This window comes from Ictalurus furcatus, chromosome 6, assembly GCF_023375685.1.
Source record: "Ictalurus furcatus strain D&B chromosome 6, Billie_1.0, whole genome shotgun sequence".
Classification (NCBI taxonomy): Eukaryota; Metazoa; Chordata; class Actinopteri; order Siluriformes; family Ictaluridae; genus Ictalurus; species Ictalurus furcatus.
The window spans coordinates 31881988-31895645 of NC_071260.1; the positions used below are offsets into that span (position 1 = coordinate 31881988).

The window sequence follows — 13658 nt, forward strand, 5'->3', positions numbered from 1 at the left end:
GCTGGAAAAGTAAAGAATGTGCAGGACCTGGAGGATTTTTTCTGAAGAACAGTGGGCAGGACAAACAAGGGACTCGTGAAGAACTCTCACAAAATCGTGGATCATCCAGGTAACGACACACGGTATCAATAATCAAGGGTATGTAAACTTTTGAACTGGTTCATTTGTGTAAATTCAGTTATTATTGTGCCTTGTGGACTTTATGTCACCATCTGCTATGTGAAATAGCTTCTTCAGGACAGCATTAAATAAACAACATGCAACGTTTATGATCCGTCTTATTTTATTTAAATTAACATTCTGCAGATTCCGCGAGGCGTATTCGACAGTTTGTATCTCAGATAAGCCAATTTTGCCTTCTGTGTGCCAAACATATTTATACGCATTATGAAGATCATGATAATTATGCACATTTTAGATCATTCTTCTTTGTAGATTTCCTTCCTACTCAGATTCCCGTCAAACGTATTTAATAAACCGATGAGGAAATGCAGTGACAAAGCCGCAACGGTGAATACCAAACTCGTGTGAGGAAAAAAAGTTTCTTTATTCGTCTAATTCATGTACACATTATATACACAAGTACAAGTTTGCTAATATAGCAAATACACCTATTTATAAAACTGCATGAATTAAAATAAAATAATAATAATAATAATAATAATAATAATAATAATCATGTTCATTAAGGAGAAATCATTGTTAATCATTACATAGCAGATACAGAGAAAGTATTTTGTCTGAGTAAGTGTTTATGTGGATCATGAAGGTGAATAGAGATCAAGTACCTAGGTGTTTTTACGAATTAAACTTTAACAGAAAATAAAGACAATACAGGCTCGTTGTCTTCATCTACATGTTTTATACGTTTTCACATGCAAATGATTGACTGGGAAGAAGATGGGAAGTATGGGTGAAATGTGTGAAAATATGTAAACACAACCTAATGCTTATTCTGCAGTTTTACTCTGACAATCTCACATTAAAAGAAACAAGACATCTTTAAGTGGTGTTACTTCACGCGCACACAGATATAGTGATGAGGAGTCGGTAAATCATAAGGAACGGTGATGTTTTCACGCGCTCAGTCGTAGTGAAGAGTCTTGAAGTTAAAGCGTTTCCTGTCTGTGAAGCCTGCCATCTAAAAACAAGAACAGAACAGAATGGGAATTTACATCCACAGCAAGACCTTACAAGAAAATGAGACAAACAATGGATTTAAAAAAACTTTCTGTAGTCTTCTTCAGCAGAAAACATTTGTTTACCACGCACGGAAAGAGAACACGCTCTCACCTGACTCAGGTCTCTGCTGAAGTATCTCTTCTCTATAACCTGGAACATCAGAAAAACTATTTCAAACATTTACTGTCGGTTTACACCTGGTCTGGGCGTATTATAGTACATGAATTAGCTAATATTACCCTATAATATTCATATAAAATAGATCATTATTGAATAACTCCTGTGTTTATTCTGTTCCGAAAACACACATCGGAGAGTACAGACCAAAGTTGTGTCCCAAATGACGTATTGTACACTTACACTATGTACTGTGTACTCTACCGTCTAGTGTATGAATTTTAGAAGGGTATCGTCTCAACTGGAACACTAGGATTTTTTACTAACCGGAATTACAGGCGTTTCCTAGTCGATGGCGCATGACGTCAAACGTGCGTAATAAGACACCGCTGGCTTTAGCAGAGTTTTTACCCAGAGTCAACCAAACTAATGGATTTCTTTAGCGGAAAAAAGTGTGCGATCCAAGTCCTCTAAGGCAGGGGAACATTTTACAGTGCCCTCCATTAATATTGGCACCCTTGGAAAATGTGAGCAAAGAAGACAAAAATACTCTGCTGTGATTAAACATTAAAGATCCACCACCATATTTAACCTGAGGTACTTTTCCATATGGCTACCTCTCTGTGTGCACCAAAACCACCTCTGGTGTTTATTACCAAAAAGCTCTATTTTGGTTTCACCTGACCATAGAACCCGATCCCATTTGAAGTTCCAGTAGTGTCTGGCACACTGAAGACGCTCGAGTTTGTTTTTGGATGAGAGTAGAGGCTTTTTTCTTGAAACCCTTCCAAACAAGTTGTGGAGATGTAGGTGACTTCAGATTGTAGTTTTGGAGACTTTCTGACCCCAAGACACGACTAACTTCTGCAGTTCTCCAGCTGTGATCCTTGGAGATGTTTTATCCACTCGAACCGTCCTCTTCACAGTGCGTTGAGACGATATAGACACACGTCCAATTCCAGGTCGATTCATAACATCTCCAGTGGACTGGAACTTCTTCATTATTGCCCTGATGGTGGAAATGGGCATTTACAATGCTTGTGCTATTTTCTTATAGACATGCCCCATTGTGTGAAGCTCAACAACCTTTTGCCGCACATCACAGCTATATTCCTCACTCTTACCCATTGTTACGAATGACTAAGGGAATTTGGCCTGTGTGTTACCTCATATTTATACCCCTGTGAAACAGGAAGTCGTGGTTGAACAATTTCCTGTTCCTAATCACCCAGTTGTACTTAAAAAAAACAAACATTTTAATATCAATGGAAATTTACATCAAATATATTTTTCTCATATGAATTCATAGGGATGCCAATAATTGTTGCACACCTATATTTAACAAAGGTGGTTTTTTTATATATATAAACCCGTGTTGTTTGATATCCATGACAGAGTATTCCTGTGAATTTTTTTAAACAAGAAATAAAAACATTAAATAATAAAGACAGCCTTCTTTGCTCATATTTACCAAGGGTGCCAATATTACTGACGGGCGCTGCACATGGTTGACTTAAAAATGAGTCTTTCTAGAAGTAGAACTTTCTAGAAGCTTGTTACTTCCTACTGTTCATTCATACTATCCTAAACTGTAAACTTTGCACAATTTACCACGTGCTAAAAAGATTCCAGTTATATTTTGATGCCGTATAATGCTGCTTGACTGACAATCATTAGTTGCTGGAAAGTGTGGTGAAAAACTGGAAGCAATGAATGAGGAGGACATCTTCAGTAGATCCATCACAGACACTAGAGTTATCTTACCTTGTCAAAAAACCTGCTCAGTTTTACAGCATTAGATGAGCCAGCAGCAAAATAGCGTGGATTTGTGCAGTCCTAAATGACAGATAAATACAATAAAAATAATACACAATCGTAACTGGATCACATGGGAAACAGCGCAGAATAAACAACTTCTTTTCCCAAAGATTTCCTGATATTTACAGGCATAAACTATAAGAGTCACCCACCAGGTTGATCTCCTCTGCGTTGAAGTCTTCAGACAGGAAGGCGGTGCGAGTCAGGACGTCGTTCCGCTTGTTTTCGGGGATTTGATCGTACTTGGTGCCAATTAGCAGGAGAGGGATGATGGAGTCTGCAAACTGCTCTCTGTCATAATCCCTGCATTTCCACAGCAGTAAGACTAAACGTTATATATGCACGTGTATAAATCACTACAGGAGTGCTGAAACATTCTAGTTTACTATTCATACTCCTTCCAGGTCTACACATAGAGCTAATGGTGTCAAGAATCCCATTTAGGCAAATGATGAATACTAATAAACCTATTTAAAATCATAACTTCTCTTTCACTTAACACTAACGGAGGATGGCTCACCCATTTGACACAATGACCCCTGTAGGAGAGGAGTCTTTGTTCAGTGCCTCCATTGACCAGCGATACAGATTCTGGGAGGATTTTTTGTTGGTCAGATCATGAACTAGAATAATGCCTGTGAAAACATTTCAGCGTCACCGATCCACCGTTACGCAAGAACATATTTATTACGTTAGGCATAAATAATTCTAATGTAATTATCCAGATCTACACCTGGAAGTCACGGTCACTGTTTAGCCATCAAGCCATTGTTATACTCCATTCCTGCTCACAAAGTAATAATAGCTTTGATACTTTACCGTTAACTGAATTGTAGAAAACTGCTCTGGTGCTTTTGACACTGCTGGCGCTTCCCACAGAGCCTCCAACATCCCACAGTTCAATGTAGTAGGTCTTCTCCTCTGGTGTGCCTTCTTTGTAGTCATGGACCTGCAGAAGCAAGGCAATCAATAAGATGCAAGAAAGAGATGTTCCTGCAGTAGAACAAGTAACAAAATGGCCACAAACGTGTGTTAAGATAAGAAACAGGGTCGGGGGTTCGATTCCCACCACAGCCCTGTGTGTGTGTGTGTGTGGAGTTTGCATGTTCTCCCTGTGCTGCGGGGGTTTCCTCCGGGTACTCCGGTTTCCTCCCCGAGTCCAAAGACATGCATCGTAGGCTGATTGGAATGTCCAAAGTGTCTGTAGTGTATGAATGGGTGTGTGATTGTGTATGCGATGGCGCCCTGCAAGGCACAATCGTGGACAATTCGGAAATGCCAGTCAGCCTACGACACGTGTCTTTGGACTGAGGGAGGAAACCGGAGTACCCGGATGAAGCCTCCAAGGTGCGGGGAGATCATGTGGGCTCTGCGTGCACAGAGCGGGAGCAGGATTCGGCCCCCCAACCCCAGGGGTGCAAGGCAAACTAACGAGGTACATTCTGTAAATTAAATAAGGGGATGCTTGTTACTAAGGATAACTTATAAATAACTCACTTGCTATAATATTTAGGCCATACTCTCTAGGAAAGTTATTAATTCTGTTTCGTTGATTAACTGAAAAACAAGAGGTACATTATTTTCCATCCCAAAATAAAAAAGGAGATAAGGACAGTACAGATAAGTTATGAGCGTTACCCTGACATCCACAGAACAGCCAACTGTCCATGAAGGATTTCCCAAAACTTGGTTATGGCACAACAGATGAACTAAAGACGACTTTCCAACACCTGGAACACAAACATACAAACAAACAAACAAACAAACATACACACATACATACATACACACATACATACATACATACATGCATGCATGCATACACACACACACACACACACACACACACACACACACACAGCATGAGTACCCAAGGAGGAATATTAAATTACATCTAGATATGCTGGCCAGCTCTGTGACTGAAACATTTATTTCTCATTCCTGTGTCATGTCAAACTATCAAAACACAGACACCATTCATCAGCAACGTACTTACCTGTCTATATTCAATTATCGCTAGAGAATTTCAGGAGCATCAAGCAAACCTAATAATATCTCACACACACAATTTAATTCTGCCCCCATTTTAATATACCTTACCTGAATCTCCCAAGACTAATACTTTTACTCTGTCAAGCGAGGACATTTTTTATTTCCTCTATCACTTACAAGGATTAGAACGCAAAAAAAAAAAAAGTGCTTCCTGTCTGTCGGAATTTATCGTACAAAATAAAAGTCTAACAAATTCGTTCAGATTGAGCTACGGAGGCACGAAAAGTAATGAACTGGATATCATATAACTAAATAACCACGCACACTCTAAAGCATATACACCTTCGCATATACACGCTATAATATAATGTAGCGTTGTTTAGAGACTTTTATCGCACTTCCGGTTGGGATGGCCACGAGGGGCGTGGCTTGAGCGAGAACAGGAAGAGCTCCCAGATAGACAACACAGAAAGCCGGTGTGTGTTTTATTTTAACTGGATTTCTGCAAGAAAGAAAGCCATATGGCTGCAGGAGGGATGAAACTGTCGAGTTTATGCTGTCTGCTCTTGTGTTTAATAGCGGCAGTGCTCGCCGGGTAGGTGACAGTCATTTTGTTTTTATTTCCTCGTTGGTATAAACCGAGCCACCGGCTGGTCCACATGTTCTTCTGCGATTGGTCTGCGCCGCCTGGGCGCCCTGGTAACGTTACAGCTGTGTGTGTGTGTGGATTACAGCTCAAAACGCTGAACTAAAACCGTGATTAAATCACTTGTATAATGACTGTAACGTCTAGAGGCTGCAGAGGATATACATACAACAACAACAACAACAATAATAATAATAATAATAATAATAATAATAATAATGTTACTTTGCCTAACAGGAAGTGAAAATATGTCTAAGGAATTTATTGTATCCATCATCACCCCAGTTGTTATGGTTCTTGATATTTATTTAGGAGAGATTTCTACAAGATCCTCGGTGTAACTAAATCAGCATCTATCAAAGAGATCAAGAAAGCCTACAGAAAGCTGGCCCTGCAGCTCCATCCTGACCGGAACCAAGACGATCCCAAAGCCCAGGACAAATTTGCAGATCTTGGAGCGGCTTATGAGGTCTGTGTTGTTTAATTAAAATGCTTGTCTTGATAGTAATTGCTAAACACGTTTTTTTTAAATATAGCATCACAATTTAAAAAAAAAAAAGGCTTATCTTTTATTTATATTTACCATGCGTTCAGTTCAGCATTAGAAACCGTGCATTATGATCAACTTTATTTATAATAAACCGCGCAAGATCTTAGAATAAATTGCGCAAGATCTCCTTAGATCTATATGTAACAGGCAGGATGGAGGAATTCCATGGACCAATCTGATTGGAGGAGAAAAACGTGTGGCTTCTTCTGATTGGTCCAAACGCCAGCTGACTGGTATTCTTGAAAACCCGACGTGGATTTAAAATGGCGTCCTTCAGGCAGTCAGTCTGCACTGGATGCAAATTAAAGCCTTCACAATATATAAAAAATATACATATTGTTATGAACAGGAAGTTTGCCCAGGAATTGAAATAAGTCCATGTGAAGAATAATATTAATTCAGAATATTTTTTTGACTGTGTTTTTTTGTTTGTTTGTTGTTGTTTTTTAAAATAAGGCAACTTTGTGTGCTGTGGTTTGTGTTGAGCTCAGGTGCTGTCAGATGAAGAGAAGAGGAAACAGTATGATTCTTATGGAGAGGAGGGACTGAAAGAAGGTCATCATAGCTCGCACGGTGATATATTTTCGAGGTAAGCATTTAAAGTGGTTTGTAAAATGCTAGTTTGCATGCTTGTCGAGTAAGGAATAAACCACGAGAGGAAAATAAACCATGATAGGGTGCTGTGAGACGTTACCAACCCAAAGTGGATTATACACTCACCGAGCACTTTATTAGGAACACCTGTACACCTACTCATTCATCCAGTTATCTAATCAGCCAATCATGTGGCAGCAGTGCAATGCATAAAATCATGCCGGTAAGGTTCGGGTAATGTTCACATCAAGCATCAGAATGAGGGGAAAATATGATCTCGGTGATTTTGATTGTGGTGTGATTGTTGGTACCAGTCGAGCTGGTTTGAGTATTTCTATAGCTGATGGTCTCCTGGGATTTTCACACACAGGAGTGTGTAGAGTTTACTCAGAATGGTGCAATAAAGGAAAACATCCAGTGAGTGGCATTTCTGAGGATGGAAACTCCTTGTTGATGAGAGAGATCGATAGAGAATGGCGAGCCTGGTCCGAGCTGACAGAAAGGCTACAGTGACTCAGATAATCACTCTGTATAATTGTGGTGAGCAGAAAAGCATCTCAGAATGCACAATACGTCAAAATTTGAGGTGGATGGGCTACAACAGTAGAATATCACGTTAGGTTCCTTTTCTGTCAGACAAGAACAGAAAGCTGAGGCTGCAGTGAGCACAGGTTCACCAAAACTGGACAGTCAAAGACAATAAGCACATAGCCTGGTCTGATGGATCTCGATTTCTGCTGAGGAACACAGATGTTAGGGTCAGAATTTGGCACCAACAGCATGAATCCATGGACTCAACCTGCCTTGTGTCAACAGTCCAGGCTGCTGGAGGTGGTGTAATGGTGTGGGGAATGTTTTCTTGGCTCACTTTTGTCCCATTAATACCAGTCAATCATGGCTTGAACGAGTATTGTTCCTGAACATATGCATCCCTTCATCACCACAGTTTACCATCTTCTAACGGCTGTGATCATTCCAGCATGATAATGCACCATGTCCCAAAGCAAAACTCGTCTCAAACTGGTCTCATGAACATGACAATGAGTTCAGTGATCTTCCCAGTCACCGGATCTGAATCCAGTAGATCACCTTTGGGATGTTGTAGAACGGGAGATTCACAGCATGAAAGTGCATCTGAAAAATCTGCAGGAATTGCGTGATGCAATCATGTCGACATGGACCAGAATCTCAAAGGAAGGTTTCCAACATCTTGTGGAATCCATGCTACGAAGAATTGAGGCTGTTTTGAGAGCAAACTGAGGCCCTACACGGTATTAATATAGTGTTCCTAACAAGTGCTCGGTGAGTGTATTTCTATAACTTCATGTCCTGAAGTGTTTTATTTCTCTTTTGAAATAATTACAATTTGTAATATATTCCTGAACATGTTATGCTTTTTAACCATTTTTATTTATATTTAGTCCTGTGGAACATCTGTGAAACATGTTCCTATGATCACTTATGATAACACCCAAGACTCTTTCCATGTTAAGTACGTACACGTCCCTGTGAACGATCTGTTACTAAAGAAATGATAACATATGTGCAATAATACGATCCTGTGATTTGCGTAACAGCCAACAGTACTATAAAAACAATCAACACCTGACGGATCAGATTCGAGAATTCAGCAGCACTGTGGTATAAATATAGGCGGTATTAAATTATCGTCACACCCGTTTAACTTGAATTCAGATGTCCCTGGTTAAAACTGTTCACTCTATGACAGATCTTCAGCCTGATGTGTATTATTGGGTGTATCAAACCTGTAAGGCATAATTACGATTATTCAGGTTTTGTTCTTCTCTTGACTGGGTTTTGCAAGAGCTTGATTTTCCAGCTTGTTCATGGCTAATGGCCATGTCTTCAAACGTTCAGTTTCAAACCTAGACCAAAGCAGAATGAACTAGAAAATTCGATTCAGATTAATAAAGATCACAAAAATCAGCTCTCACATTTTAAAATTCACGGTTTGCTACCCCATTCAGAATACTTCGCTGAAAAAATTAAAGCCTCTTGTGACATTACACATCATAGAATTATGGTCAGTACAAAAAGCACTTAAATATATACAGTATTGGCTTAATTTCTGTTGCCGAACTTGTACATGCATAGACGCTGGTATATGTCGAGCTGTGCCTTAGCGTTTTCCGTTTATATTTGTTGCAGTTTCTTTGGGGACTTTGGGTTTATGTTCGGTGGAAACCGACAACAACAAGACCGGAACATTCCTAGAGGAAACGACATTGTGCTGGATCTTGAGGTTACGCTGGAGGAGGTTTATTCTGGAAATTTTGTAGAGGTATGATGATTTTTCCTAGATGATGATGATCCGACATGCTGTGTTGCCTGATATTTTTTCCCCCTTTTTCTGCATAATGTAGAGTAGGTAAACTTCAGTCCTTGAACTTGCAGCTTAAATCTTTCAGATTTTAGATCCATCCAACAGTTCTTAACCTATACAGGTTATGCACGCCATTTATCCATTATACGGTTTCTCTACTATAGTGTATGGCTATAGGTATGTTGGGGTACAGCATTGTGCAGCTTTGCCTTGTCCTATTCTAACACACGTGACTGAACCAGGGCACAATGACTATTCACACAAATGAAGCACGTGAAAGTTTAGTAGTTGAATAGCTGGAAGCGTACACTCGCACATAAACGTCTCACGAAAGGCAAATACAGATACTAAACTGCATTTGGTCACGATTTGAATTGTTCATGTAAACAAATTCCAATAATGACTACTTTAACAGTAATGTATAGGGAGGTATAGTAGATCTTGAAGGAATGGGTAATTAGCCGATGAACTTACCGATGACTACTCTCGGGTCTCCAAGCCAGCTCCATGAAACCCCTTCAGATGATTCAGAGTGCAGCAGACCTTGTCTGGAACAGCACTCTCCTACCTTAACTCTCTCCTGAAGGCTTACGTTCCCTCACGCAATCTGCGATCGGTTAACGAAAGACGCTTTGTAGTACCTACTAAGTGTGGATCAAGATCCCTTTCCAGAACCTTCACGCTAACTGTCCCTCAGCGGTGGAACGAACTTCCGATCTCAATCCGGACCACAGAATCTGTCTCCATCTTCGAAAAAAAACCTCTAAAATGCCAACCCAGACATTATTTTAAATAAATAAATAAATAAGAAATTTACCCTGGCTCTTACACCTCTACTCTGTGCACTTTGCTCCTGTAGAACTCGAGTATAAATCTTGTACAGTAGCACGACTTGTATTGTTCTCCACTTGATATATCGCTTTGCTCGTATTTCCTCATTTGTAAGTCGCTTCGATAAAACCGTCTGCTAAATGAATGAACATAAATGTAAATGATGAGCTTATTTACAGCAGGAGATCCAATCAACTGTGCCTTGTTTCTCTCAGGAACTGTAACGTGGTGTTGCTTATCCTGATTTAATACCCTTTGTGTGTTTGCTCTTCTCTCATGATGTAGGTGGTGCGAAACAAACCTGTTGCGAAAGAGGCTCCAGGCAAAAGGAAATGCAACTGTCGCCAGGAGATGAGAACCACGCAGCTCGGGCCAGGCCGCTTCCAGATGACCCAGGAAGTAGTCTGCGATGAGTGCCCCAATATTAGGTAAGTCTTTCCATACCATACGTTTATCAGGAGAATATATACTGAAGTGGCACACACACAGAGTAAATAACGCTGCCACTGTTGGTTTGCAGGCTTGTGAATGAAGAGAGGACTCTAGAGGTGGAGATCGAGCAGGGGGTCAGGGATGAGATGGAGTACCCCTTTATTGGTGAAGGTGCTGTGTGACTGGACCGAAACTGTTGGATTTCTAAGACTTGAATTTCCCGTCATTTCAGGCGTGCGTGCCTGGCAAATCACTATCGTATCTTGTTTCCTTCTGTGCAGGCGAACCCCATATCGACGGAGAGCCTGGAGATCTTCGCTTCCGCATCAAAGTCTTGAAGTAAGATCATTTATTTCAATCCACCCAACATGGTCCTGACAATATAGACTTGTTTTATTGTTATTTTTACTTCATTTGGCAGTGATAACTATGGTAAGGAAAACCCTGCTGATTTGTTACCGTGTGAGCCATGTGATCGCCTCCTATAATGGGGAAATGTTTTGTTTTTACACACGGATATCTGTGTGTCCTTGCTTAATCTATGTGTTTTGGTACTCTAGGCACCCAGTGTTTGAGCGCCGAGGTGACGACCTGTACACGAATGTCACCATCTCCCTGGCGGAGGCTCTGGTTGGCTTTGAAATGTATATCCCACATTTGGATGGCCACAAGGCAAGTGTCCTGATTACCACTCACACATTTATACTGCTGTATAAGTTTCCCCGATCTATTGTATAAATTGTGGTTCCTCTGGTTTTACAGGTTCATATTGTTCGAGATAAAATCACCAAGCCTGGAGCTCGAATCTGGAAGAAGGGTGAAGGACTTCCTAACTTTGACAACAACAATATCCGTGGATCGCTTATAATAACCTTTGACGTAGACTTCCCCAAGGAGCAGTTTAAGGAAGAGGAGAAAGCTGGTATGGCAATAGTGAAGGTTTATTGGTCTAGATTATTTATTTATTCATTCATTTATTTATTTATTATTGCACATGGGGTATAGGGTGAGAGATGCATTTTATTTATTTATTTATTTATTATTATTTCTCCTCCTATTTTACCTCCTGAGGTTTCCATCATAAATTTTGTCCGTCTCTTTCCTTGTGTAGATATAAAGAAGCTTCTGAAGCAGACACCGTCTCAGAAGGTTTACAACGGTTTACAGGGATACTGACACACCAGCCAACCAAACCAGGACTGATTACCCTGTCAAGTTCCATACCCCATTTAAACACACACAAAAAGAAGCAAGCATGGAGGATTTATTTATTTTCTCAGACTGTACTCAGGATAGGTTGTCTGTACGTGTGGTTTTTTTTGTTTTTATTTAGTTTTGATTTGGGACTTTTTAAAAACCTTTCTCTTGAAGTAAGGTTATCAAAAGCAGCCAGTTTTTATTTTTTTTATGAACCTTTTTTTTTTCCACCCGATTTGTTTCTTCTTTAAGGCTTTAGTGATTTCGGTTTCAGTGTTTGCGTTACAGTTTAATAGTTTTTTTCTGTCTTGGCCTACCCAGTCTACCCAGTCATGACTCAACACTGTCCAGGAACCGAGCTGCCACAGAAAAGCGTAACGAGAAAGACCGAGGCTTTATATCCGAGGACACTGCGTCTGTACTGTATGCCGTCAAAGCCGAATATTTCTTTTTCAGAAAGGATTTATATGAATGTGTTGTTTATTTGTAGATGTTTACCCTCGTGCTTCCTTCTTTGAGTATTTCCTGGGGGTGGTTTGGGTCATGTTTATTAACTGTCAGATATTTCATCCAACCTTTTTCAATTTTTAACATGTCAGACGTCACCTCCATGGCCTTGCCTATGATTAAACTTTCGCCTGTGCTCCTGTTAAGTCCCATGCCGGTGTGTTTCCACCAAGGGACTACTGCACTAAAATTGCCCAATAGGAGGAAAGTTTACAAGGATCACAAGAAGACCTCAATTAAAGGTTTATAATGATGTTTCAAACTGACTTTGTATTAAAGACATTTTCCCGTGCCAGGCCACATGTCCAGCCCAGGGTTAATAATGGATAATAATGATTACAGGGTTCGTACAAAGTGCATGAATTAGGCTTTTTTTTTTTTAAATGTAAGTACTGGAAAACCTTGAAAATAGCCATTTTTTTAAATCTAGTGGTGCTTAAAAAGGTCTTGAATTATCAAGTTAATAAATATGAAATCGCAGAATATCTTTAGTTTCTATTTTCCGACAGAACGCGAATACAATCCTTTCACTTAAAATATGACATCTCCTCCCTCTCCCTTCTCCCTCTCCTCCTCCCTCATTTTGACTGAGACGGGGCCGGTCCACTTTTCAGACCCCTTTAGCGACAAATCTGTCAACTTTTTGGGCAAACCGTAGCTACTTTCCATAGAAGATGGTCACCAGTACTGCCCTGCGAGCGCGAGGTCTTGCTTTCCCCCCAGCAGGTACACCTCTCTCTGGGGCTACTCTGGTCAGTGAGGGGCAGATAAGAGCAGCACGTTCAGTATGAGAGGAAAAAAATAAGAATAACATTCTGTCGCTTCTAACTTCCTCTCTGAGTGATCGTTTTACATGTAACTACAGCCGAAAACACAGCACAGCCGTTGTTTAAATGATGTCTGTGGTGGTTTTGTCAGCAGACATTGCGGTTATAAAATCAGGATTTTAGCAGCAGCTTGGAAGTGACTGCTCGTTAACGTGTCGTCTCTTAACGGGCCGCGGTTCCGTCACTTTTTCACGCTTGTCCCGGTGTCAGACAACAGAAACAAAAATATGTAAATGAGAACAGCTTTATTGGGAATTCGTCTGTATTAAAATGCAGCATGTGAGCACCGAGAGCAGGAGAGAAGCAGACCGACGTAAAGAGCCGACACTAGACAGGACGCAAATATGACGCATTGACGTAATAAAATATGCTAATTAGCGCGTGACATCATTTAGTGACGTTTCATTGAAAGTTGTTGGCAGCGGTGCTCCTGTCACTCACCTGGAGTACAGGGTGTCCCAAAATTCTCCATACATAGGGGAAATTAGCACTTTTTTTTTTTTAAGCCAAATGTACATGATTGCCATGTCTTTGTGAACGCACATGGAGTCGTCTCTCACAACTTTGGCTCCCAGTTTGGCCACAGTCTGGTGTGAGATGTGTTCGCCGTGTTTCCTGTTA

The 13658-nt window shown here is 40.4% G+C and overlaps 2 protein-coding genes across 3 annotated transcripts; one reads left to right on the top strand and one right to left on the bottom strand.

The window, feature by feature from the left end:
• Window positions 1-509: 509 nt before the first annotated feature.
• rabl3 (RAB, member of RAS oncogene family-like 3) lies at window positions 510-5470 on the bottom strand. Of its 2 annotated transcripts, XM_053627694.1 has the most exons (8): window positions 5218-5470; window positions 4756-4847; window positions 3937-4066; window positions 3638-3752; window positions 3270-3420; window positions 3064-3135; window positions 1294-1332; window positions 511-1141 (listed from the first exon to the last, which is right to left on the bottom strand). In XM_053627694.1, exons 1-8 carry the CDS (start codon window positions 5261-5263, stop codon window positions 1085-1087), a joined length of 702 nt encoding a protein of 233 aa, XP_053483669.1. In that variant the 5' UTR covers window positions 5264-5470; the 3' UTR covers window positions 511-1084. The 2 variants fall into 2 exon arrangements, with proteins under 2 accessions (XP_053483668.1, XP_053483669.1); XM_053627693.1 differs by lacking the exon at window positions 5218-5470 and having other exon boundaries at window positions 510-1141; window positions 4756-5102.
• A 75-nt stretch (window positions 5471-5545) lies between these two features.
• On the top strand, window positions 5546-13007 carry dnajb11 (DnaJ heat shock protein family (Hsp40) member B11). Its single transcript, XM_053627692.1, has 10 exons — window positions 5546-5704; window positions 6068-6224; window positions 6797-6894; window positions 9069-9201; window positions 10360-10502; window positions 10595-10677; window positions 10788-10845; window positions 11067-11178; window positions 11269-11428; window positions 11618-13007. The coding sequence occupies exons 1-10, from the start codon at window positions 5631-5633 to the stop codon at window positions 11680-11682; spliced, it is 1083 nt and encodes a 360-aa protein (XP_053483667.1). The 5' UTR covers window positions 5546-5630; the 3' UTR covers window positions 11683-13007.
• The last annotated feature ends 651 nt before the right edge of the window (window positions 13008-13658 follow it).

Bases quoted from the DNA above. Each gene is read 5' to 3' on its own strand.
- rabl3 (XM_053627693.1), bottom strand. From the start codon at position 4,938: ATGCATGCATGCATGTATGTATGTATGTATGTGTGTATGTATGTATGT. The intron at 3,753-3,936 runs GTAAAGTATCAA...ATGTTTTCACAG, and splicing joins TTTCTACAATTCAGTTAACG to GCATTATTCTAGTTCATGAT. The intron at 1,333-3,063 runs GTAAGATAACTC...CTGATGTTCCAG, and splicing joins TGAGCAGGTTTTTTGACAAG to GTTATAGAGAAGAGATACTT.
- dnajb11 (XM_053627692.1), top strand. From the start codon at position 5,631: ATGGCTGCAGGAGGGATGAAACTGTCGAGTTTATGCTGTCTGCTCTTG. The intron at 5,705-6,067 runs GTAGGTGACAGT...ATATTTATTTAG, and splicing joins ATAGCGGCAGTGCTCGCCGG to GAGAGATTTCTACAAGATCC. The intron at 10,846-11,066 runs GTAAGATCATTT...TTGGTACTCTAG, and splicing joins TTCCGCATCAAAGTCTTGAA to GCACCCAGTGTTTGAGCGCC.